General features: G+C 41.8%; 1 protein-coding gene across 3 annotated transcripts in view; it reads left to right on the top strand.

The window, feature by feature from the left end:
- Nucleotides 1-6: 6 nt before the first annotated feature.
- Nucleotides 7-27,337, top strand: part of PUSL1 (pseudouridine synthase like 1) — a 32,066-nt gene continuing 4,735 nt past the window's right edge. The window contains exons 1-6 of one of the 3 annotated variants that reach the window (XM_085298933.1): nucleotides 7-104; nucleotides 1,327-1,384; nucleotides 9,469-9,656; nucleotides 18,923-19,072; nucleotides 20,215-20,388; nucleotides 26,775-26,829. In XM_085298933.1, coding sequence (XP_085155059.1) covers nucleotides 46-104; nucleotides 1,327-1,384; nucleotides 9,469-9,656; nucleotides 18,923-19,072; nucleotides 20,215-20,388; nucleotides 26,775-26,829 — 684 coding nt within the window. In that variant the 5' untranslated portion in view covers nucleotides 7-45. Of the gene's footprint in view, nucleotides 105-223; nucleotides 262-1,326; nucleotides 1,385-9,468; nucleotides 9,657-18,922; nucleotides 19,073-20,214; nucleotides 20,389-26,774; nucleotides 26,830-27,337 lie in introns of those variants that run through there. The other 2 variants (XM_085298934.1, XM_085298935.1) reach the window with 2 other exon arrangements.

Below are 27,337 nucleotides of genomic sequence, written 5' to 3'. Positions count from 1 at the left end.
CCCGCTGCAACTCGCCCGTCTCCCTTGGCGCCACGGGCAGCAAACATGGTTTCTCCAAAAACCCGATACCTAGTTTTCTTCCAGTACTTTGGCAGTAAATATAGGTAGGTGCGTTTGCTGTGTGGTTAAAGCCCTGTGTGGAGGAAGGAGATCGGCGCCTCCGGGATTGGAGGCGTGCGGCACGTGTTGGGGGWGGCCGTAAGCGCTAGGAACACTGCGGGGAGGCGTGTGAGGACGAAAGTGGTCAGTGCAGCATTTGTGGTAAGCGACAGATCGCTACTGCTAAGTGAGCATGGACAGGGAATCGGACTGTTTTCTGCTGCTGCATAGAAACATTAGAAAGAGGATGGTTTGGATAAGAAATGCAGAAAATGGGCAAAAAGAAAACATAAAAGCACAGAAAAGAAGGCAAGTGTGTGTTTTGAGGCTGGTGGGAGTGGAAGTAATTAATTTTTGTGCACTGGTGGTGTTTCATCGGAGGCCCAGTTGTGTGGCCGTGTCTGGATGGGTTGCATGCCTGCAGTGCTTGAGGTGCACGTGAAATGATCCAYGGGCCCCGAGTCTTGCAGGAGGACCACAGAACTGGGTCTCCTCAGACCTTAAGCATCCCACATATCTAGTTACGTTTGTTTACATAAAAGAGTGCCAGAGAACCTGTGCAGCCCCAGCTGATGAACTGTGTACTATACAGAATAATACCATCACATACCAAAAAATCACACTTCTCTTGCGGTACAGTTTATTTGGTTGTGAGTACTGGCCTAAATTACCCAGAATGGGTACAGATAGATCAGATTTGGCCTCAGGACATTCCTCTGCACTCCAGCACCCTTTGTGAATGGCTGTGACCTCTGGAATGGAGAAGGAAGCTCATCACAAACTGTGTCTCTGCACAGTCTGTGAGCCCCACCACCACATCCACAGGGCCTGGAAGAAAAGGTCCTACAACTGACATTCAGCTGCTCACCCTGAAAAAGTATAACCTGCAGTCTCTTCTCTAGTGTAATTTATCTGTCTCATCATCCCAACACATCAATGTCCATTTGAAGGGCTAGCACAGGGAGTAGCACTGGGAGAATGTTTTTGTATTTCCAGGCTCCTTTCTTGCACACTACTCACTGCATTTATTTTCCTATCCATTCCTCAAAGTACTTGGTCCGTGTAAGTTGTGTAAAAAGATCCATGTCACTCAGTAGCAAGCAGTTTGATGAAGACTTTACCCTATTAACTTCTGGATATGTTGGTAGACAATGTGTCTAGCTCTTGGGCAGAACACAGAGGGTCTTGACACTTGTCAATAACTATTGTATTTGCTTTTCTCTGCAGTGGAGTCATGGAGACTTCAACTGATCAGTCAGTGGTTGGAGTCCAGAATTATATGGAGGTAGGTCCTTGATGGTTATTTTGTCATTAAATTTCTAAGATCACATTGTTGAACTACAATGAACTATCAGGGATAAATATTTTTYTAACACTAATTGTTTTGAATACTACAATACTAAATGTCTTTTTTTTCCCTGAGTGTCGAAGTGTTTTAGAAATTATGTCATTATGCAAGTGGGAGAAGTAGGTCAGGGTAAAGTAAGAGAGATTAAGATCCTAATCCTGAAAAACACCTAAATCCTTCAATGGGATTTCCTTGAAATGAGGCATGCAACTCCAGAACTATTTTTCTCAGAGCCCCTGCTCAGTTGCTGGCCCTCTCGAATGTATTTAAGCATGCAAGCTTCTCTAGCACTTGAAGTTTTGCTTCCACACATTCTTAGAACTCTCTGTCCTGAACAGCCTGCACTGCTCTGCTTATAGTTCATGTCCTAAGTCCTATCTAGATCTAGAAATGGGACACCACTTAATCCTAGCAGGGGATGCCTCTGGTAGATATTTTCAGAAAAACACATGGTAGGATATCCGTTGTTCCAAAGGGAAAAAAGAAAAAAGTAAGTTCCCATTCTTCTGGAATCCTTCAGATGTGCTGCAAAAAAGGTCTGATTCTGTAATCAATCACTGTTGTTTGTGTTGCTCCCAGGGATTTCCTAGAATGTGAGAATGCCTTTCAGCAGCAAGTGCTGTTTGGCCTTGGAATGAGTGTGCAATAACAGTGCAAAAGACCTAATGTTACATCAGCAAGTAGAAAGCGKGTGAATAAGGAGAATGCTTGTGAACCTGCATAGGATGAACACTCAACATGTCTGGGTGTTTGTGGAACTGAATGCTAGTTTAATTACAGATTACTGCTGAGCTGCATTTATCTGATCAGTGATGGTGAATCCAGTGTTCCTATGCAGAGCAGGAATCAAAAGAAAGTTGCGTTATTTTTCCTCTCTTGCCATAGAAATGTTATATAGTTCAAAATGAAGCTTGTGCTTATTTAAAACATAAGAGATTGCTGAAGAGGTTGAAGTCTAGATACCTTGTGGTGAAGTTGATTGTGATATCCAGGCAAGCATCACTTGACTTCTTTCCGGTTACAGCATTGCTATAGCCACAGACATATTTTCTCATAGGCGTTATTTGCAAAGGGATTATCCTCTGGTGCTTTTTCTGGGCTGAGCTTTTAGTGGCTGGAGACAGAGATTAAACCGTATGTTTTGTTGTCTCCAGTCAGGGTACTTTCTTGGCTCTTATCATCGGTGCATCTGAGCATCTTTGCCATTTTGCTGTYGTGATTGGCAGGGTTTAAGCACTTGCCTCCAAGATAGTGGTAGGACTAGCCTACTGTCACTCTTTTCAGGGAGGTGTGCRAGGACAGGTGCTCACAGAGAGCTAATGCTGCAGGATACACTGTGAGTACAGTTTGGGATGAGGCTGTACTCTCTGTTCAGAAGCTCTGAACTGATGACGCACGTGGCAGCCTCTTTTCTGAAAAGTTGTATGTTTTAATTTTAGTAGAGCGGGATCTCTACACTCACAGAGAAACTGGTAGCACTGGGAAATGAACAAGTCTGAAATGGAGAGAATAGAGAGAGTAAAGGGCCTTTTTGTCAGTGATTTCAGTGAAGATCTGACGTGAAAGACGTTAGTCTTTAATTAATCCTTGCCATGCTATTGCCAAGGTCATGTTTGGGGCAAGTCAGACCATAGCTGTGTATTAATTACCACCCTTTTAATTATTTATTTCTCATTATCAATCAGATTCTCTAGCCTGAGATTATAACTGTAGCAGTTTGAAGACAATGTGCCTTMCATGTGTGTTTGTAACAGACTATATTGTGCCTGCATAAGCTACAATCCCGGTGTTGGGAAGAAACAGAGCTGTTGAAGAAGTGATCTGAGAGCAGGAGACTTGCTCTCCCACTTAGCCACTCTGTGACTAYGGGCAAGACACTTCTCCACTGTGCCACAGTTTCCTGAATGAGGGTGATAGTTCTTGAATTCTCTTGCTAAGAAGTCTGTGGAAGGAAAGTGTTATGAGTTACACTCTGAATAGTAGTTCTCAGCATATATTTGTAGTGCTCCTCACCTGAGACCACTGCATGTTGTGCAGCTGTTGAAAGAGGAGCCCCAAAGGACTTTGTCTTATTCATCTAATCMTCTAAACCATCCCATGTCTCAGCCCCAGATGCTGGACTTTGGGTGAGACCAGCAGTTGTTTTGCATCATCCAAGTAACTTTGTTTTAACAAGTGAATAGATAGGATGGGTGATTAAAAGAGAAAAGAAGAAGGAAAAACAGAAAAAGATAAACTTATTTAGTGTTGTCTTTTCACAGTATCAGCATTTTGATCCTCCCAGCTGCATACTGGCCAGTCATGGGATATGTGCTTTGCTTTCATGTGGTGGGATTGATGCTGGGCACTGCTGAGCCGGGCTGTGTCTATTAGAACCACATGAGATGTCTTAAAGCGATTTTAATAGAAAACTTCTGGGGCCTTAGGAATTTATCTTCCTTCTTTCATTTTTGTGCAGCCTTGAACTTCAAAATACTCATTTCCAAAGCCAGGAAAGCAACTGAAGGGGAGCGCAAGATTATATCCATAGTGAGCTCCTTATTCCATTCAGAACACATTCTGGCATTTGATTGGGGTTAAAAGCAAGCAAATGAACTATAAGGTGTAGACCTTGTGTTTCAACAACTGGTGTCATTAAAAGTTTAATGGACTGTTCTGTGAGTATGCACTGCAGCCCTCCATGTGATAAGGTAGAATGCGGCACTATGGCTGAGCAGGAGGACTGTAACCTTTTGTCACCTTAAATGTATGTARTATACGGTACAGGGATGGTTTTGTAGTCCTGAGTACTGCTGTGTAACAGAGGCCTGGTTAATCAGGATTGTCCAGAGGAAATGGAAACTTGTTCATGTTGATCAACATATTGATGTTGAATCTGTGGCAAATCTGTATATTTGAGGGACCTTTTAATATATCTTTGAGAAGGGTGAGCTTTGCAGATGAAATTTATTTTCTTTCTTGGAGGAGAACATATTTGTCTTGAAACACTTGGAACGCCAGCTTGCTAGCGATACCAAAATTTCAGACCTTGCTTCTCCAGATAGTGAAGTTTGAGTCCTGTGACTTGGCTCCATCCAATTCATTGTGGAAATTTACAACATTCAGAGTGTGATGATCAAGTCTCAATTCTTAAAAATACCCCTACTSTAAAGGAAAATTGCCTGTGTAGCATCTTTTGCTTAAGTGAGTAGCTGTTACTTGTGCTAACAGGCGCCATATGTGAGGACTGCTAGGATTTGCAGAATTAAGCTCCCTTTTATCTTTGGTTTGAATCATCTCCCAAGTGTGCTGCTTTCCATTGTGCTGGTGAATGCTATCCAAAACTAATCTTCCCCACACAAAGTTCTGCTTTGGCCAGCAGCTTTGTGCTAAGTCCAGATATTATTCCCCATGAAAGAGAAATGGAGAGCAGGGGAGGAGAGAAAGTGGGGGAGAACATAGACAAACTCTATACTATGCAAGGCAGCATTGGAAAAAACTGTCCCTCCAAGAAAGAAGGAAGGAAGAAAGGAAAATGGACTTAGGGAACAGTCATCTGCAATCTCTGTTTACTTTGGACAATACTTCCAGTGGCATGATAGATTGCTTCAGAGACCATTTCTTCCAACAAAAGATACTTTCTTAGCTTTTTCTTCCTGACTTTGACTACAGCTTTTATCTGTTTCACTAAAACTAAGTGATTCTTACTTAGTCTCAGTTGATATAGTACCAGTTAATCTATGCACATTGGGGCTGTTCTGACTTGCAGCCGGAAGCTTGGTGATGATTATTTATTAGAACACAGCAACTTGTAAATCATGCAATATCCCCACCAATGCACTGCAGTGCAATGCAGTCCATTTTGTCTGTGCAACTAATGTCAGTGTGGATGTCTTCCACTGACAAAACCAGTAAGCATTCCAGCTCAGATTCCATACTGTGAAAGGGCAACAACAAATGCTAATTTTTCCAAAATTTTCCGAATACAGTTTTTCTCTTAAACGTACCCAACCACAGTTGATTCAAAAGGTTCCTTTGGTGGTTTCACAGATGCTCTGGAAAGGTCTTCCATTTTGAGCAGCTTTTATTTAGCCTTCAGGGAGAGAAGTAGATGAACTTCTGCTTCCCAGCCATGGCCTGTATACATTAATGGGCCTGTTCTTCATCCTGCCTCTCCAACATTTGTGCAGAGTGAGAAGAGAACAGAGCTGCAAGTAATGATAACAATCAGGAATGTGGATCTGTATCATTTTGACATGCAGCAATGGAAATAGCATTATGATTAAAAATATGGAAGTGCTTAGTGACTAAAATCTGTTAGTAGATCAGACCTACTAAGTGCAAGTAATACTTACTCCTACATTGCTGCTGTGCAGGGGATTAGAATTATAAAAGTTGCACCCTGGGATGYGTGTTGCTGCTCAGAAATACAGTGGTCTGGAAAGACTATGACTCAGGAACTAAAGGCAAAATTAAAATAGGTAAGAACTGACTCAGTGAAGCACTTCTAGCAGGTGCCAAGCTAAGATTTCAGTGTTTGTAACTGAACACCTGCTAAAGAGAAGAACATTTGTATGCTATGTAGCTTAAAGGAGGGAGCTGAAACCTGTGAACCCTGAGAACACCTGAGAAGAGAACCTAGCTCCTTGATTTCTGTGTTTCCTATGCTGCTTTTTAGCTGAATGCCCAGAGGTGAATTGCTGAACTCCTGCCTCACTTTTCCCCATAGATGATACCCAGCAGGATTGTATGGGGATCTGAATCACTAGCAGTAAAGCCTTTTGAGTTCCTCAGATGAAAGGCATTGTGCAAAAGCAAGGTAAGATTGTTTTATCAGATTTTTTCCTGAAAGGAGAGGAAAAAAATGGTTGCAATGCAAACAATTACTAAAAAATAAATGGTACATCTTTTTCGTAATTTATTGTGGGTGATGTTAATATATTAGAGTATRTAGGAAAACGATTCGGAAACTATCAGCTACTTATAGGCTCAAAAGACATTTGGATGGTACAAAGATGAGACATTTGCRTATGTGAAGGAGTCACTTGTGTATCACCTGTAAACAAGTTCAGCAGTTCAAAATTCCCTCTGTAAGGAGAGTAATTAAGATGGGATTTAAATGAAATATTAAATGGAGTAATAAATGAAATATTAAATATTGAAACTGGAGGCAGCAATTGATTGTGGAGTCTGTTATTAACTGCATAGTTGTTAGGCTGGAGGAAAAATAGCTTTCAGAAGCTGAGTTTTGATGGTAGTGGTTATGTTTCTTCTTGGATATCCAGCCCATATATCCTTCAGTTGTCTCTCCAAGGAGTTGTGCCTGGGAGAGTTGTGCTAAAGAAAGGCAGTTGTGAAAATACCATTTAGTTGTAGCAGTCATTAAGTCCTGCACCTTTGTGGATTCATTAGTTGACCTAAGCATAGGACACAAACAGGTTTGCCTTGGAGCCTTTAGTCCTCTCTACCTTTCCAGCTTGCTCTCTAAAAAGGCTTACTTCTTCCCTGGCAGAGAGGAAGAGATCCAAACTTTTCGGTGTTCTGGCTATCCAGCTTAGTTCAGATGCAGTGCTTGAAATGACTTGCAGTGTGAGGATCMCAAGGAGCACTGCATACAACCTTCACCAAGCCCATAACAAGAAAGGGATGTTTTCCATGTACTGTCTTGTTCTCTCTCCCTCTAACTCACCCAGTTGTGTTCCCACTGACTGTTCTGTACTTGGTGACAAAGGAGGGGGAAGAAGGGGTGAGGGAAAAGAGGAACCTGCAAACACAAAAACATTTTTGCAAAAACTTTATCGTTTAAGTACAGCTTCTGCTTTAAAATAAATTACTTAGGCATAAGCCAAGGTCTGCTGCAGAGAACCATTTAATTTCTGTCTGCTTCTCTCTGCTATGGGTAATAAGTAAAAAGATTTTCATTGTTAATCATAACCATATGTGAACTCCAAATAGAAGAATTAGGAAGAGGAAAAGACTAGGATCATTTGTGTTCTGTTTCCCAGGCTTTCCCCTGCAGCTCCCCTACGTTTTTCCTTGCCTTCCTGTGCTTTTTAACAGTATGTTTGTGAGAGCTCAGAATTCTGTCTGCTTAAATAGTGGGAGTCTGGAAGGCATTTGAAAGTTGGATGTTCAAACTTTATTGACTTTTGGTACCAAATTGAAATCTAATAAAGACCACTGCTGGGTTCACCACTCAGGAGAGAAGATGGAATAGAGAAGGAAATTTATAGTCATTCATCTAGTTTTCCAGAATTTGCTTAGTTTTTCAGTGTTTCAGATGTGCTTCGTTCTAACAAATCACATCAGATTTTCAGTCTAAGGGCCTGCCCTCACAAAGGTAAAAATTTTATTTTGCAGTGCTCCAGCAACTTACTTTAAAGCCTTACTATATGAAAGACCAACTATGATTTTAACATTGCATTAGCGAGTTCTTGGGATACTAAAGTTTCTGACCTACCAGTGTTCACCTTTGCACTTTACCAAAACCCACCCTGGCTTTGTTAAACTTAGCCCAGTCAAAATAGACCCTTACATATATAGCATCTAATTAACTGTTAGCCTTTCTCTCTCTCTCTCTCTCTCTCTGTCTCTCTCTGTCGCTTTCATTCCAATCATCTTAATTAGAGAACATCATATTAATGACTCATTTAGCAGGATTTTACTTACTTTCCCAGCAAGGATCCTGTAATAGTTCAACCAATTGTTTTTTTAGCCCTTTGTTAATAGGCAAAATGGAAAAGCAGAGGCAGGGTGGGGGCAAAAGCGAGCTCTTGTGGGAGGAACAGTTGGGAAAAGGAGCCAACAACCCTGGGAACAGGTGGATTGTCTAGCAAATCCTTGCCTAAATCCATGTGCAGAACTGAAAGGATCTCAAAACACTCTCCTCGCCCTTGTGTCAAGAATTGTAAATTTCAGTATGTTGCAATATAATTTATTAACTAATTTTTAAAGTATATTCCAGCTGCAGTGTAATTTAGGACCTCGTTTTCACTCCAATGAACTTGAACTCTTTAACTGTATAGTATTTGTCATTTTTTGCTTCTGTCTTGCTGTGATAGCAGTCTTGTTAGTGTGAGTGCAGCATCAGCTCAATGTTAAGGCAGCTCCCGAAGAAAACAGTGCTTTGAAGAGGATTAGCCAAATTCTGTATTACAGAATTATTGCAACCGTGGAAGCAATGAATATAAGGAAATTACACCTTGTGATTGCTAGTGGCATGTGGTTGTTTATACTTCCCGGAATGGCTCAGTGTCAGCTCTTCAGCTACTGGTGTCTTTTATGTGAGCTGCGTCTTGATTCTCAGATCTGTTATATTTCTCCATGGGACTAACGAAATGCATTACCTCAATGCTATTGCTACTCTGCCTCTGGTCAGTCCCCTGACTCCTCCTCTGCTCTTAACAATTAGTGGAAACATGCTGCCCTCTGTAACCCTGCTGCCATTATGGATGGGAAAGAACTGCCTGCAGCAGTAAGCTGCAGTATTTTATACAGTTCTGGTCTGCGCTGGGAACAAAGGATGCAGCCTGAGCTCCATCAGGCCTCTTGGCTGTGATGTCTTCAGACACCCTATTCTGCTATTTCTGTCCCTGTAATGCTTGGGTTCTGCAGCTTTTTAGGAGTGTGCACTAGGCTGTTTTTGCTTGCTGTACAAGCAGTCTGAAATCAGTTTTCAGCAGGGGGTGTGTCTGGGTTTAAGTGGGGAATTCTCTATCCTCTAGCCCACTCACCCAATGTTATAAAGCAAAGGACAGGGAGAGAAATACATATTACTTTGTTTTACATATGTAAGGAAGCTCACAGCATTTTGGATGTTCTTTTTAAGATGATTCTGGGGCAAAGGGTGAGTAGCCAATGGGTCTAGGAGAAATCCCCTGAGCAGGCCCATCTCCATCCTCCTGCAGCCCACAGTAAAACTCACAATTACTTCTCCATGTGAACATTAAAGAGGTATGTGATTGGCAAGGAGGAGGGCAGTGAGTCCTAGGTAGCTCCTAGTGAGTCCTGTATTCATGATCCCTTCTCATGTTGGCTTGCAGAAGGCAGCACAGAACCTAAAACCTGTTGTTCCCATCAAGTTCCATATCTCCAGCCGAACAGACACTGGTGTCCATGCACTCTGCAACTCTGCTCACCTTGACATCCAGAGGGCAACAGGGAAGCCGCCTTTCCACGAGAGAGAGCTCATCTACAGTCTCAATTATCATCTGAAATCTGAGCCAATACGGTGAGTTGGGCAGCAAGTCAAAATCTTTTGATTTGTTCTTGGAGGAGGGGGGACTGCAGCAGTGATCTCCCACCTTCATCCACAAGACAGATTTTCTCCTGTTAAATAAGTAGGCATACCAGCTTTATACACAAGAGTCCTTCTGCTCCTGCTAGGCCCCCTTGCATGCTTAAGAACAGTGTTGTCCACCATTATTGTTATTAGGGGATCATCTGTGCTGGCTCTACTGAGACAGGAATTACTGGTCACCATTTATGTATTGGCCCCACTGGGTGATGCTTAATGTCACACATGAGCCAGAGCATCAGCACGTTAACTTTCAGAGCTGCTTTATTCCAAACCCCCTGAAATTTTATATACTTACTGAATTAGCACTTAACAAAAGCTTGGCTGCAGTATTGCCTCTCCCCCGTATCTAGGCAAAAAGATGAAGAACAAACACATGAGATCACACTTGGTGTTAGAACAGTCCACTCCTCCCTTCCTATGAGATCAGCCTCTTTCCTTTGCTAGACCAAGCTTACTACCTGACCTGGTTTAGAGAAGTTAAATCAAAATCTCTGGTTTAATATTTTTTTAACAAAATGGGATGTTTTGCTCAGTGGAGTAGATAAACAGTCCTTCTCATAACCAGCTATTAATAACTAGAGTGGCATGTTAGCATAGTGAGGAGCCTGGTATAACAACCTACAGAGAACAGAACAGCTGCCATTCTTCCTATTTTTTTTTTCTTTCTATTAGAGTTATTTCTTTTTCTGATAGAATCTCAGAATTGGCTTATACTGTGTGAAACTGAAGTCTAAGTGCTCTCCCTCAAAGGTATTACTGCTGGAAAAAAATATTATTAAGCCAACAGCTTTTGTCAAGAAGTTGCATCAATTACATAAGCAATTTCTACACCCTGTGAATTCCCTGTCTTTCCAAAGGGTGGATAGTGTTCAATGCTTTTCTTTCCAAACTGTTGTGCAGTTTCTTTGCCAGCTGTCAAATGGCTGTTGTGTTCTGCCCAGAGGTAGGTGCATTTTTCATGGTTAAAGTGTAAATTGAATGAAACATGAAAGTTTTTAGACTAAAAGCCGAATCTGTGCTAGTGTCATAGAATCAACATGCCWGTTGCCAGCAGTTGTTTTGCTCCTTTCTGCTCTTTCTTCTCTTATTTTGTCCTACTTGCATAGACTGCAAACTCTTCAAGGCACAGACTGTCTTTGTTTATGGAGCATTTGGCAGAGTAAGATCTGACTTCCTGTGTACTACCCTAATGAAGACTCTGTCAAAGCACTTCAGAGACAAGTAACTTAGAGGAAATATTTGGATGAGCAGTAGACCTTTGGTGCAAGATGCTAATTAGTAATTGCTCAGAGGACCAGGTTCTTGCTATGTTTCATGTTTCACTGCATCATTTCTGATGTCCAGTGGCATGGACAAAAAGGAAGGCAAGTACCCCATGCCAGAGTGAGAGACCAAAAAAAAAAAACCCCAAACAAAAAAAAACCTCAACCCCAGTGAAGGAATCATTATTAAGAATAGCAACATTATTGTGAAGCTTCATCCCCATTACCCCATTACCATTTCACACAGTTTGCTTTGTGTTCTAATCTCTTCTTTGTGAGACAGGACCTGACTTGAATGCCAGCACAGCAAAGCATGGGATTTGAGGGCTGACATCATACTTGAATCCGTCCTTGGTTTTGTAAGGGAGGATTCTAGTTCTCTTGGACCTGGGGACCTGGGGATCAGTGAACTCAGCTCACTGAATGTGAAATGTGTGCAGTCGCTTAAATGTTTTGGGGGCTGGAAGAGGGAGAGATGAATGATCATGTTTATATTTTCCCAGGAGGTCTTTCATGCATGTCCTACATGCTATATAAAATGAAGAGTGAGACAGTAGTAGGGAGAAGCTGCAGCATGCCCTGCAAAAGGTGTTGGTCTGGGATCTAATCAGCTGCTTTGATTTTTCCCAAAACATATTGCAAGCATGCAGTCCCCTCAATGATTCATCCCCTTCTCAAGAAATTGCTTCTGTTCTTCAGCTTTGAAAAAAGCAAAAGATGGAGCCTGAGGAAAGCAATCCCAGGTAGCAGACTCTTCTCAAGCTTTGACTGCTTGGGGGAAACACACTGGTGGGTGTTCAGCATCTCTGAGAACTAGGCCTCCAGGGTCAGATTCTCCAAGCATTTCAGTGACAGAAGGTGTCTGCCTCTGTTTTTAGAAGCACTGAGGCAGATTGTCTGCTTCCGCCTGGCAGTAGAGGTAGTCAGATAATCCAGAGAATAACTGGGGAGTGAGATATTCCAGCATACTCCAGATATGCCTGTGATACCTGCATTGCTGGGCAGATTCTAGCTGAGGTTGCAGAAGCATGGTATGTGCATTAACATTGTGTGAAACCAGGGTAACTACTTTGTTGTTCTGGCACCAGCTCACCTGTGGTAACATAAGTGCTGTATTGTGTAGCAGAACCTGCTGCAATTTAATCCAGGGAATATACACTGAGTCAGTGTCAATCGGAGATGGACTGAAAGGGTCAGTCTCTGGTCCAGTGGCTATTTCCTAGACCATGTGYGGTGTCAGTGCTAGCAGCAGTTTTAGGTGAAGGGACTGGTGTCTACTCTCTGCCTCCAGAGTTCTGCTGCATTATATCTGGAGGACACAGTAGCACCAGGGAATGAATTTCCACCTATGCTAGGACTGATGAGTGCGTGTGAGAGAGAGACAGGCTTTTATCATAGTTGCCTCTGTCCAGGCTTCTGGTAACTTTGGTGGCAGTGGTGACTTGAYGTTTGCTTCCTTAACAAAGTACGTTGAGGCTAGGATCCCACCTAGGTACCCTCTGTATGCCTGTTTTCTGGAAATGCTTAGTACCTGCAGCTCTCCTGGTCTCAGGATTGTGTTTTGCACTGATTTCCTTCAGGGTTTCTTGAGCTGTAGGACAATGATGCTTTGCATTTAACTACAGCGGGATCTTTTGTCTAGAGGCTCTCAACTCAGTCATTGAAGCAGAATCTGCAGCACCTGTCTCAGAGCCAGCTGCATTCTTTCCCCTCTGAACAAGTAGCAGGGGAGCCATCAGAGAGTGAAGGCGAAGAGTAACTAAAATCTTTGGAATCTGAGCTCTGAAAAGAGAGGTGAGGAGAGCACTATAAAGGCCTTATTACTARAGGCACATAGTTTATTTTGTTGCTCTTGTTACTTTAAATGATTTTTTTCCCGTGGATATTTACAACTCATTTGACAACTTTCAGAAAGGGTTCTGGGGACCAACATTAAGGGCCACGCCACTTTTCTCCTTTGATCATGTCTTCTGGCTGCCCACTCCCTATTAGCCTTGCTGTTCCTCTGAGACACCATCTTGTGATGTTTTGTTGGGGTGAGCTCAGCCTAAGAGGGCTGTGGCACCAATGTTATATGCTGCTGGAGCTGGATGTAGCGTATGGTTGCCATTAGGAATTAGTCAATCCCTAGAAATATGATTGTAAGGGAAAGTTCTCTCCCCTTTCACCTTATTTGCAAAAATGTGTTTTAGCAGTTTCCAGAGTTAGTAAGTTTTCTCTGAGAACATATGTTTCACTCTGACTATCTTACAGAAAAGAAAATACTGATGTCATTGCTGGTGCTGCACAGCTCATGGACAGCCTTTCAGTAACAAGTCAGATCATGCATTCTAGACCTAGGATTGAACATTAGCAAGATAATATGGGATTGACTATCTTATACCATCAAATCCAGTTCCTCCACCATCCTCTTAAAGTAGCAGCTACATTTCTCTGCTTTGTGCCATAGCAAAACAAAGAGAGATTTTGAAAGAGTATACAAAGGAAAGTGAAGGATAYAAAGGAAAACACAGGCTCATGTTCAAGATATACTGCCCTTTTAGCGTTGCTACTTTTGCTGGGAAGAACAAATACATCTTTGTAATTTTGCTGGTTTATCCATTCAGCCAGGCAGATTGGTAATGCCTTTGATTGCCATTTGGCTATGCAGTGAGAGGCTAGAACACAAAGAAAATATCTGTCTCACAGGCCAGCTRTAGTTGTGTTTAACATCTGTGAGGTACTGTCCTTTGACAGCTTTCACCTTCTTTGACGTATCTGAAAAGAGTTTAATGTAGCTGCCTTCTAGGGAAGCTGGAAGATGATTTATTTTCAGACTATTGTGCCAATTTTTTAAAAAAAGCCTATGAGATGAAATTTGATTTAAGTAAATTTTTGGTAGTTACTTTTGCTTAGACTGAAAACTAGGTCAGAATCTATGTACCTTGGAAGTCAAACTCCTTCTGGATGTCCTAGGAGTAACAAGGAACATGATCAAAAAGAAGTAGGTAGTTTTGGTTTCTGTCTTTAAGGCTGAAACTGTCTTTTACATGTCAAAACTAGCCAATTTTACAGCCATAAGGCACCAATGTAACTACCAGTCTTTYCTCCCATGTTTTACTCACTGCAGAATCTCAGTCTCTTTCTCCTGAGTTTAGACTTGTAACCTGTGGGTTGTGTTGCCTAGCTTCAATGGAATAAATTGTCCTAAAAAGCCAAAGATACTGTTGTGACCCCACCACTGTCCAATATTACATAGTCATAGCTAGGACTTAGGAGATCTTGACTGATTAGTCCCATAATACACAGTCAGCATAAAAAATGTCTTAATCCTTTATGAAGAAGGACCCTTTATGAAGAGTGGTTAAAACATTTGAAATATTAGATCTTAATGAATTACAACCGTCCACATAACACTGTTCCTCTTAGCTGTAGAAGATGTTTTTCTTCCCTGTAAGAAAATCTCTCTATTTGATATTTGTAAGAAAACCCCTCCTCTATTTGATATTTGTAAGAAAACCCCTCCTCTGGTGTTTTGTGTAGTATTAAAGGCAGTAAGTACTGTCTTTTGGGGAAAGAAGGAAAGTTAGTTCAGTGACATTTAGTTGGCCTCAAATTATTGTTGCTCTTGCTGTTAGAATGTGATCCCCTTTCCTTGAACATAAAAGAAAGGCATCCTGAGCATGGGAACTGACAGCAAATTTCAGAAATGCTGGGTTTGTATCTGTTGATTAACACACGAGCAGCCTCAGGACCAGATGAAGAAATGCATCTAGTCTTCTCAGTCRTTTTAAGACCTGAGAAATCTATGCACTTGTGAGGTTGTTGGTTGGTCTTAGCTGCATGTCAGACTATGGGCCCACAGCAGGCATACCATACCAAAGAAAGCCTGGGCTGGGTAAATAAAATAAAGGAGGGAGAAATGCTTCAGAGAACGCCATGCATTGGGAGAGGAAAGGGAGCAGGAGTACATCTATAAGTTTAGGTGTTGCTCTGAACTAATGAAGGTCATCATGTCCGTTTTTCCTTCCAAGCATAACATCCTTCAAGAGGAGGATAAACAAGGCCCAACTCTGCCATTGGGGTGAAGCCCAGTCCCATCTGCTTCCCAGCAATGAGATGGTCTATATCTTCCACTTGGTTTCTGTGCCAGCCCTCCCATTAGTGCAAAGGTGGGAAGGAGGCAGGGAGGGTTTGATGGCTGTGAAGTAAGTTCAGGTTCTCTTCCTTTCTTGCCCCTTAAGCATGCTACACACGTGTATAGGGTTGCCATTGAAGAGAAATTTCTAGTTAGAGAGCATCTACAAAAGGAGTAGCAGTGGGATCTCAAAGACAGTGAAAGCTTTTGTGTTATAAGGTCTGATATATCAAAAGGGGATATCTTCTGACAGAATGCAATACAGTCCTGATTGGTTAGGGAGTTTAGGTCTATCGAGATACAGTCAGCTCTGCTTCTCCCTCTTTCCTTGGGCTGTACTTTTTAAAAAAATAGTTCAGCTGCTTTCCATTAAGGAGCTTGGTGATGGGCATGATTCTAAGTGGACTCAGCAGCAATCCTCTCCCTCTGTAAATATTATTTTGCTGAGAAGAATTCTCTCGTAGTGCTGAACAGAAAACTCAATGCTTTTATGTGGTTGTGAGCAGGGGTGATGGGGAGAGAGGTCTTTGTGAGAGTGTGTTATTGTCAATAGGGCTTGGAAGGGAAACTAGATTCCAAGCTGGCTGACTGTATCATCAGCAATAATAACCTTTGTTGCTTTGCTGCATGATGAGTCTCTTCTGTCATCTGATCTGTTTTTTTAGATTTGTAGAGCATATTTGAAAGGATGTTGTCCACAAAGAGCAGAGTACCTCCTCTAGATCAGGCAACTTCAGAAGGGCTATGGTGTCACCAAGGAAGGAATGGTAGTACAGTAGACTTGCACCTCCTATTTCTGGTTTCAGTTTTGTAAGTACCTTTTAAAAGCTGTCTGGGTGACAATAAGACAGAGCTGAGATTCCTCTCACCTCCTGGAAATTAGCATTCAGTTCCTTCTGTTGCCAATGGAGAGAGAAGGACATCCTTCTCCATGATGACTCTTCACAGTTAGATGCTTCAGGGTTTTTTGGTTTTGTTCGGGATTTTTTTGTGACAAACTTTTCTCTGAAATTCAGGCTCTGTTCAAAAGCTAAACTCTGCTAGTAGGCTTTATTTACCAGCAGTCTTGCAAAAATCGGATCTTGACAAGGCCTGAAATGAAGTGTGTTTGAAGAACAGTTGGGATAAATGATAGAAAGGCATTCCCACCTAGAAAGAGTCTGTAGTAATAATTATATCTGCTGAGAGAGGCAGGAAAGGATACCTGCACTGAAGAATCATGTAAGCACAAACAGGCCTTTCTGAAAGAGACACTCTATCAAAGGGAATAAAAGCGTGGTTATTTCATTAAAAATCACACAGGCTTTAAGAGGAGAAGCTCAAAGGGGATTAAATGCTTGCAGAGACATGTAAACAGGAGAAAATAAATTGAATAGTTAATTATATTACTGACTTTAGAAGAGGCTGGAGGCCCTAGTTTCAAACTCCAGTGCAAGCCTGGAGGATGTAGTTTGTATTCCTTCTGAAAGATGTTTAAAGAAGTGGAGCAACCTCATGGGCTTGTTATTGCACATCTTTGTAGAGCCCCATCACTCAATTTAGTTTCTTTTTCCCTGGTCTGAGCCTTTTCAGTCAAAGGGGGGAGCCAGAGGCACTCGAGCTAGCAAAAGTCCCTGGAGCACCAACTTTGAAAAAATAAATAGATTTGTCTTTTACTTTGTCCCATACAGCGTCAATTTTTTTTGGCTGCCTTAAATCTCTTATTTTCCATGTGCTAAGCTCTGAAGCCAGAAGGGCACAAGGATTTGGAGGACAGAGGACTGGAGACTGGGAGCCAGAGAGATACCAACAAATGCTGAAATGTCTAGGCTGTACATGTGTTAAAATACCTTTTCTATGTGACAATGCTGGCAGAAGTTCTTGGGTACAGTAAAGTCATTCTCTAGCAAACATAGGGCAGAAAGAGGTAGGAAGATCAGAGGGAGGCAGTTAGCAGAAAGTGAGGGGTGAATTCATAGGGGGCAGGAGAGTGCAAGTTGCAGGGAAAAGAGGAAAGAAATTCAGCTAACATTAAAAGTAACATTGAGACACTGCTGCAGGAAGTGACAAAGTTGCCTAATATACAAAGTGACAGAACCTGAAAACATCACCATTAAAAGCCTCTCTTAGTGGTAGCTGTGTTTGGGACATCTGATTTTATCATTTACATGATTTTCTTCCAGTCAGGCTGATGGTCTCCTGGAAGCTAGAGGCTCGACTCAGAGGGCTTTGGGTGTGGCCCGTAGTCTTTTGGAGGCAGACATTAACTCAGTCTCTGTCCTTTGGGTGAATATTTCACAGCTGTGTTAGGGCAGTTCTGAGCCAAGTGAATATGTTTAAAAGAGCTTACTTATCAACTTGCACATGGTACTTCAGTAACTACCTTCTAATTTTCCAGCCCAGAGCAGAGACAAAAAAAAAAAAAAAAAAAGCATTTGTTTGCCTGACCAACTGTGTAGAAATTTCCTTTATAGCTCTGCATTAAGGTGATGAAGTCTTTGAAAAAGATGTTGCCTTTGATGTGAGCATGTTTGGGTAAGAGCCACAGGCACTGGGATGTTTACTTACAGAGCTTAGAGGATTTCAGCACTTTCCTTTTGTTCTGGTTGGCCTAGTAAGGAAGGTAGTGGATTAAAAATCCAGAGAGAATTATTTCCACAGCTACTCTGGTAACGAGAGGGTTAATTGCTATTTTCTTTGCTCTCTTTGCATACTAGAGATACCAAAGAAATTGGTGAGAATGCCATAAATTCTTGTGAAAAACACAACACTGCTTTGACATTTGCAACAGCCACTTAAGAGCTCAYGACCTTGCTGTGGTTGATGCTAGTCACAGCATAGTGTAACATAATATTCTGTATTTGTGAGATAGATTCATCCCTGAGGATCTCAGGAAATCTTGAAAAAAATCCTGCCCGTTTGTTTTTGGGAAACTTTCCCTCAAGTGATTTGTATTTGTACGTACACATTAATATTTTGAAGAATGTGCACATATGTACCTTCAGCACCTAACTGTGTATGGGAATAATGCARTCTGTTTATTGGTGCTTAGCTGTGCTGTCTCTGAGAACAGGAACTCCAAATGACTGCAACATGATAAAGTTGAAGGGAGAACTGAGGGCAACCAAAGTTCCTTACTTGGCTGGGAATTTGAGCAAGGATGTCCAGATTTATGGACAGTCAGATTGTTAATAATCATATGGGCTTAGGACAGCAGTAGTATCTCTTTTAAGGAAGACTCCTCCARTATGCCAGTCTTTATTTCAGCAACTGTGAGTATTAGAAGAGGACTGATGTGTTCACAGGCTGTGCTCCCTAGATGGATAGGGAAGGAGTCAGCTTGCTTTGGAAAGTTGTTGCCTCTCACCAGAGATGTGACTAGGAACATACATGCAGTCAGCCAGGTGCAGTACAATTCAATGGGCTAGGTGAGGTGTTTAGTTTCCATGTGCAACAAAGGGCATATACTTTGGATTACCATTTCTCAACTGAGGGATAGATCAGTTTCAGCATCTTGTGATGTTGTGAGCATTCACAAAACTTGTTGATAGATGAGGTAAAGTCAGTTTCACTGTGTATTTGCTAGTAGGGATGAAGGCCTCCTCTTCCTTCTTCTAGTTGACAGATACTTCTGGCAGCCCACACATGTAATCCTTGATCGCTGGTTAATCACTAACTGTCAGGAGATGACAGTTAACTTACAGTTAATGAATCGTAAGTGCAGTTTCTCAAAGAATCCTGTTGCATGTTTTAATTCTGATGTATGTGGTAATCAGGCAAAAGCTTTGAGTTAGTGCATGATGTTTCTCTCAACCTCACTCACTCTCTTCTCCTAACAGCATTTTGAGTGCCTATCGAGTGGCCAATAGTTTCCATGCACGCTTCTCTGCGCTGTCAAGAACCTACATTTATCGGCTATTGATGGGTTGCACTCATCATTCTGAAATACCAGTGTTTGAAAGGGATCTCTGCTGGGCTCCTGGGGGAGGGTAAGTGTATTTCTTTAAACCTCCCTCGGGAAATACATCATTAACGTTCTGAAAAGGCTTGGCTTTGGGGGGAGTGAGGAGAGAGTGATTTCCACATGTGAGACTAGATTTCCAATTCATATTGATCAGATTTCTATGTTGAAATCAGTGCAATTGCATTGAGTTACGTTCACTGAGACCTGAGACTCACAGGTCTTTTTAACTGTAGTGTCAGTTGTGCCTGTGACTAACATGCCTGGCACTGCTGGAGTACTCAAAGACAACTTTGTGTCCATCCCTTAGAAAGTGATGATCATTACCTTAGATTTTAATGATGTTGGAACAACTCATCTTGATTCTTTTTTTCCTTCAGAAAGATTTTGACTTCTGTTAAGATATGAAAAACTTCAACCATAGATCATCCATACTTGCTCAAGCTTTCTTAGGAGAAATTTACAAAACTAGAATAAGAATAGATGCCTTTCCGCAAATAAATCTGTAAATCTGTCTAAATCCCTTTGATTGACAGTAGTTTGACCATGCCTAAATACTTCAAATGAGTAAGTCTGAATGGCACTTGCCATTCTGAGTTTTTCACTTGGCTTTTCTTCTGCCCCTTAACCTTGGGTTTGCACTGGGTTCAGCTCTGACAGTTTGCTTGCTAGTTCCACTTCCATTACTACCAATTTTAATCTTCTGAGTGYTACAAATCTAAAGTTTGGAGAACCATCATGGTGTTTGATACCTTCTGACCTGGAAATACCTTTTTTATTTTATAAGATCCAGATACTGCAAAGGTTTTTTGATGTTCTTTCCTTCTGCTCAAGCCAGCAATTTGAATGGGTTTACTTGAATTCAACAGTGCTAAGCAGCACAGCAGTATAAACGATTGTGTAAAAGTCTTTGCCTGCCAGCGTTAGAGGGAGAACATTCTCATCTCGCCTGGGGTTTTGAACACCTTCAGACCTCAGGTCATCTGGCATCTTGRTTTGTGCCATTGTAAGAGAAACATCTTGCAAAATATGGAGGCTTCCCACAGCACAGCCTCATCAAAACTGTATGCTGGGTTTAAGCATTTCATCAATTTATTGGACTTTGACCCACATAATATGCTTGGTTCCACCTAATGCTCCTTTCCTTCTGCTCTGCATGTTCAATTTCAGCTACCTGAATGTGCCTGCCATGCAAGATGCAGCATGGTTCCTGATGGGGACCCATGATTTCAGCACCTTCCGCTCACTCAACTCTGAAACACCTTTTCAGTCTCCAGTCAGAACCATCCTGCAGATAGACATCCGACCCTCTTCTGGTTTCCTGTCGCACCACTATGAATACAGGTGAGAGCCTAGATAGTTGGGTGAGGARCTGCTTTGAATAGCCAGTGCTGAAAAGCTGCTTTTCAGAATTGCTTTTTACAGTGACTTCCTGCTTGCTGTGCAGTGTCTCCTCAGTTGTCTGCTGCCAGCAAAGTTCTACCCAGTGACAGCAGGAAGAGGATATTCCTTTTTCTTTCCTCCTCCTTGTGCGCAGGGAACAAGATAAGCAGTATTGAGGGCAGGGATGCTGGTCCAGTTGTTTGTGCAGTAATGAAAGATGTTATAAGCAGGTGCGTGGGATCTGAGAAAAAGCAATTCCTGTAATATTAGCATTCCCACTCAGTTGCTAAAGATCAGATCTGCCAGGGAACAGGATTTTTTTTTTCCTGCTACTGACCTAGCTTTTACTAAAGACTGCATGCAGGAGGGAAAAAAAAAAAAAAAAACATGCAATGCCTGGGTAACTGTAATATTCAGATCCATTCATTTCACACTGGCAACTCCTGGTGCCATCCCTGGAGATGCTGGTGAAGAAAAGTCCAATATCCTTCAGTCATTACATAAACAAAGAATTGTTCAGTGTCACGTTCTTTCAGGACCAGATCTTATAAGCACTGAAATTAAGGGGCTGGGTATATTCACTCTTTTAGCAGAAGCTGAACTCGATCATGGATATTTGAACCATCTCAACATGGTTCTTGCTTTGATGATGGTTTCTTTCACATGGACATAGCTGCTGGGTTCCAATTTGTAAACAAACCTTGCTATTTTCTGTCTCCAAACAATCTTTTGCTGGTTTCTGAGTAGGAGAAAACCCTTTCTTTGTAGTTTTCCAGAACAAACCTCCATTAAATTTGAATATGTACTGAGCTGTCTGTAACAATAAGTGCCACGCTCCAAGCTGCTTCTCACCCTCACTGCAGTTTCCATATAGCCCACTGTTTCTTTCCCCTTGTCTTAGAATGACATATTTGCCAGCATCAGTGTAAGACAAAAACCAAAGAGAGCTGTAGAAGCAGATGAGATCTGTACACTCTGAGTATCTTCTCTCTCAGTTCCTCTCAGTCTCCCTGTTCAGGAGCAGGAAGAGAAAGGCATTTTGTCTGATTCCTGCTTTTCTTGCTCAGTATTGGTGCCTGTTAATACATAGCCACATCTTAAATAGCATCCAGTTGGCTATGGCACTTACACTGCTACTGTGGGCAGTTAGTGCCAGATGGAACCCTTTCTTCCCTCCTCCTTGCCCTGCAGCCAAGCAACACTGTCCCCATGGGAAGAGGAAGATGAGGAAACTAGGGGTTGCCACCAATTATTGTTATATTGCCATTGCTGGATGGAGAGCTTGTTCTCCTTCTATCAAGTGTGGTTGTGCTTTGATACCCAAGTAAGGATGAAATGTTTCATCCCTAAAATCATCCTGTGCTTTATGCTGCACAGCAGTGTTAGTGGCAAAGGCCTGAGCTAACTGGAAAATAACTATGGATAGTCCTGTCATCATTGCCCGGGAGTGTACGTGGGTCAGATCACCTTCCAAATCCAGACTTTCTGTTGTCAGTTGGCCAAGCTGTGAGATTTAATATGTATCAGTTCTTTTTTGTATCTTTGATTTTAATTTTAAAAAGGGAGTTTGCCATCCCTTGCGTAACTTGCTGCATAAATCCATCCCACACCAGGCCAAAAACAGCTCATGAGGGAGAGAGCAGACCTAAAAAAACGGATCAAAAGCATCAAACTAGTTGGTAGAGTATTTTTGCTGAGGCTTGGTGACACATGCTGCCAAACTTCTGTTATAAAAAGAGTCATCTTTATGATATGTAGATATTGTTTGATTTGATTTAATGAATGTTTAAGTTGGAGGGGGCAGCTTAAAGAAGCTGACTTCAATGCACTTAAATGGCATTTAACTCCCTTAGAATCCTTTGAGGCTGTTATTAAAGCCTTAACCAAAAACATGAATTCTCTGGTCTAAAGAATAAAGTTCTGGGGTGTGTGTGTGTGTGTGGTATGCTGGGTTTTGTTGTCATTGTTTATAGCATCCTTGTTACAGTGAATCTGTAAAACATTCCTTATGGGAACAGTTGCAGTCATAAAGCTCGGTATTTGCTTTTGCAAATTCTGCAACTCAGACAGCAGATATGCCTGAACTTCATGTGTATTTCTTCACTGCAGTAGCAGGATGAACTGCGCCTGCAATGAAAGGGCTAGGATTTTGCTAAAAGCGTATAAATAGATTCTTAAGACTAATTTAAGAAGGTTTATTTTTTTTTGCTTTTGAGGGACGAATCAAGAGAATGAAAACCTTAGTCTCCTAGTCAAATAACGAATCTTTTATTTCTCACTCCTTCCTTCCCTTCTGAACTAAAACCAATTTTCTGAATTGACTATTTGTCTGTTTAAAAGGGCATCTGTTAAAATGGTTCCTTCCATCAAACTCGGTTGCTTGGCAACAGTGGAAGTGGTGGTATTGTCTCATAGGTACAAAATATTTTCAAATGCTAAAACTGTGTTCAGAGACTTAGCCACATCACTAATTCCTGGGGAGTGATTGCTCTGTCACTGTTTTCTAGCAGAGTATGTATTATTCATTGCAAGGTGCTCAGTTCTGCTGCCATGTGGAAAAGACAGCCAGATTTTTTGCTGATGAGCAAAATTATTGTTGAGATTAANAAAAAAAAAAAAAAAAAAAAAAAAAAAAAAAAAAAAAGGAAGTTTTTGTCTTGGGAAAAATATCCTGTAGATTTTGAAAAAAAAACAAGATATTTTTCTTTAAGTTTCTTGAACTGTCTTTTTTAGCTTAATGTATCTTGTCAAGGCAATCAAAATATGAGAAATCCTGGCTAGAGTTGGTACATGAAATTTGAAGAGGACTTCAGTAGGGAGATTTGCCATTATTCAGCATATCTCTCTGTTGTGCGTTGCTGAAGAGCTGAGCTGAATTCTGACTTTGATGTTCTGGATGTTTGTGCAGTGTGCATGTGTGTAACGATGGAAACATCTGAATGCCGTGTACATTGAGGAGGCAAGAGAACGGCCTGTAAGTGATGGAAACATTGGCATCTCCTGACATAAACAGGAATCTGGGGGTCGGAGCTGCCATTGCGTATGCCAACACTCACAACAAGGAGGGCTAAAAGTAGTAATTTATCTGTAAATCTTGTGAGAAAACAGCTTGCGGCTGCTCCCTGCAATGACTGTTTCACAGTTTTCTCTTCCTTCTGGCACTGCTGTGATGCCCCTGTGGGCCTGTGAATCATCTTGTCCCTGCTTCCCCTTTCTTCCATGGCTCAGGTGAGCTGCCTGTGGCCCCTTCCATGATGCTCAGGTGTTTGCAGTAGATTGAGCCTGTCTGTCTGAACCATCTAGACAAATATGTTGCAGCTGTGCTTTTTCCACAGCAGGTTCAAATGTTCACAGCCTTTGATACACAGTTACTAGGCTCATTGTAAGGAAGAAGAGGAGAGGATTTGCACATAAATATCTGTTGTTGTGGATTATGTGAGGTAACTTTGTCTTTTTTTGCCTGTAGGAATGCCATGGGATGGATATAAGGAGTGTTTCTAAACTGCTAGCAAGTTTGTATTGCTTCTATTGTGCATCAGAGTGACTTCTAGTATTGCTTAGTAGCATGGAAGTTTTTAGGGGGAAGTTTGAAGTGAAAAAACATTTTCTGCTCTGTTGGTACATCTGATGTATGGTATATGTAGGTGGGTGTGTGTATATATGTGTATTTATATGTATGTAGGTGGGTGTGTGTGTATATATGTGTATTTTTATATATATATATATATATATATATATATATGTATATATAAATGTGCATATCAGATTTTTTTATTTGTAGGAAGGAAATATGCATACAAGTTCTTTCCTGCAGGGCTGTTCCTGAGAATGGGGTTGCAAGGAGTTTTAGAGCTGGTTCTGGGACTTCAACAAAGATGCAAAGTATTTAGAAAGCAACTTCTGGAGATTTAGCAGAGAATGCAAATGTAAGTGGTATGTTGGAATAGTTGGCCTCAGCAGAGTCCTTGTAAGAAATACTGGTAACCACCATAAATCTTTCTAGAAGACTGTGTCTATATGAACAGACAGATTTGGTGAGGGAAATGGATGTCTTTTTGGATAGTGATATCCCAGGCATTTATCTGCTTTTTTTTCCCCCTTCACTTCCTCCTAGTCTGGCCTTCCTCCTTGTCCGCTGTTAGTCACAGCAGTTACTCTGATGCAGGTTCACAGCATGTTGTCCTGCAGAATGCTGAGAGCTTCTAGTTCAGGAAACCCAGGCAGACCAGCATAACCTTGAGCATGGCATACAGTTGCCTGCAGATCTGTTATCCAGAACAGGCTTCTGAGTGGCTTACGTTCCAGAGTCTTTGCAGGGCAGCTGGTTTCCATAAATTACATGTGTATCTTGCCTGYCTGTCTGGATTTGGGCTCCTGAAGTATAAGCAAGGAATGCAGACCATGTTGTTCCCATCCAAGTTTTCCCCAAGATTGAGGGTTTGGAAGTGAGGATTTAGTTTTAGCTTGGTCTGTGACTAATATTGCTGAGAGCCATTCAGATGCCCTTGACTTTGTGTCCCTGAATACAATTCAGARCTCAGTAAAAAGACAAAACCTTCAAGCACAGACCCAATTCTGGGTCTTACAATTAGGAGCAGCAAAGCTGGATAAAGGTGCTATAGGAATATCAGTGCTGGTTGGGGAGCTAGTAGAAGCTCAATAAAGTTGAAGGTAATAGGGGTGTGATTTGAAAGGCTGCATTATCCATCCCTGCAATCTACTTGTGCTTTGAATAAAGAGCAGTTCTTCCTGAGCATGTCAGACGGGCAGTCTGTAGGCATTTTGACCTTATATCCTCCTTGTACATATATACATTCTCTGCCTAAGCAGACRTAGTATTTGGAGCACTTCAGTGCTATCCAGGAAAAAGAGTATTTCTGTATGTTCTCTGTACAGTCAGCACTTCCAAATGAGCAGGTAGTTGGCTTTGAAACAGTTGGTAACTCAAGGTAGCTTGCAACTCAGCAAGCACCTTCCACCCTTTCCAAGCCACAGACCCCTGGCAGGGGTTCTAGCTACAGGACAGTGTTTTGCAACAATGTGAAGGTCCATCTGGTATTTTAATTTCCAGCAGGCAGGCTGGGCAAATGTCCCAGAACCATTCTGGAAAATACTAAAAGCCTGTGCTTACCAGTTCTTTCTCCTTCATCTGAAGGTGTAAGATATGGAGCTGAATTGCTCCTCCTTAATTTCATTTTCTCTCCTGGGTGTAGTCTTATCGATAACTCTCTTGTTCCAACTCACTTTTTGTTAGTGATTGTTTGTTAAGGTCACAGACAGACTTAGGGGAAGGCTGATGCTTCAGGAAGGCTGATGCTTCAGTGCTGCTCATTGGTGGCACAGAGGCCCTATTAYAATCATTAATTTCCTTTTTAAGAAAATTGTTAATTTCCCTTTTTTGAAATTTGGGTGCTGTCTAGAGAGAAGAAAGTGTCATTTATGTCCAGACTGAATAGTAGAGCACTTAAGAGCTTGAAGCTGTTGTCCTACTTCTGTCAAAGCTCCTCTCTTCCTGCTTGGAGCAGCATTTTTCCTGGACCGTCCAGCTCATCTGAACAGCTGGGCTCATGTCCTCTGTCCTCACCTACAGATCCCCTTGTCCTGCTGCAGCATAACTGCCTTGTCACTGCCAGTTGCCTTGTCACACTGCCCTTGAGCAAAGATAGACCTCAATTGTGTGCATAGTTGTTAGGCAGTACAGGTTTTTGGTAATTGGGCATGAACCATGCTCTCATCTTCCGTGTCTTGGATACAGCCTCCTGTCCCTAGTAGACTCCTTTACTTGTAGTGGCTGATTCCTGTGTTGTCCCAGCAGGAAACAAGCAGGCATGAGTAAGTGATTGCCTCTAGTTTTGCGCAGTGTATGTTGAATGTGGCCTTCAGATGACCCTATTTATCTCAGGAACAGCAAGTCTGTTTTGCCATACGCTTGTTCTGACAGATTTCTCTCTCCTTTACTTTTTTTAGTGTTAGTTGTCCCTTATAGAACTGTGAAATTTGTCAATTTAGCCGTAACTGACGCAAGAAGTTGTCAGCCCATTGGTTATCCCCAGTGAAGGTGTACAGCAGCATTTGGGTTGGAAAGGTGCTCTGTGTGGCTACGTTTGCAATGCAGATGACTGTTTGCAAGTTCAGCTTAGTTTTGCTGTCCAATCTTGTAATCAGAGGAAGCTATCTGTCCTCAGTCAATTTCACAGATTGCTGAGAGTACTTTAAATCAAACATGGAATATCACGACGACTTAAGTCATTCTACTGACTTGCAGCTTCTCTGTGATTTATACTTCTCTTGCAGGTGGAAGAACTATCTGAGATGTGATTCTTAAACACTCTTGTTTCTTTCTTTAGGGGACTGGAGTTTTGGGAGTTGGAGTTCAGGAGCAGATCATTTCTTTACCGACAGGTAGTGTCTAGTGCTGCGTTTGGTACTTGCTTTGTTTTCAAGGATCAAAGCATAGTATATAAGTATTGGTCAGTTGAGCAGTACTGCATCCCTGGGTAATGCCATCTCTGWTGAAGAGCTGGTGTTGTAGCTATAGGATGCTTCACAGGGATGCAGTATCATAGAGGTCAGGTTCCTTATTATCTGTTTTGCCCTGTAGAACTAGAATCTCGTGAAGTTCATTACTTCAGTCATTCATTTTAGACACAGAATCAGGTGGGAGGGTGGAAAATTGTCTTTTCTGCAAATTTTATTGCATTGTCCTTGCAGTCTGAGTGGTAAGCAAGAGACATACGTTCTTGCTCTGCTGAATGGCACTGGGCCCAGTGAAAACTACCCTGGAATTTTATTTTCTGGCTTCAGAGCATGAAGTAATTCTTAGCACTACAAGAAGACCTGATTCAGTTGTGCAGGCACAACTGCACGATCCTTCCCTCTGTCATACGGTCTAGCCTCTACTCGCCTTGCT

The sequence above is a fragment of the Rhea americana genome, unplaced genomic scaffold, assembly GCF_003343005.1.
Source record: "Rhea americana isolate MKP2758 unplaced genomic scaffold, rheAme1 scaffold_143, whole genome shotgun sequence".
Lineage (NCBI taxonomy): Eukaryota > Metazoa > Chordata > Aves > Rheiformes > Rheidae > Rhea > Rhea americana.
This window is presented reverse-complemented; position numbering and strand designations above follow the sequence as displayed.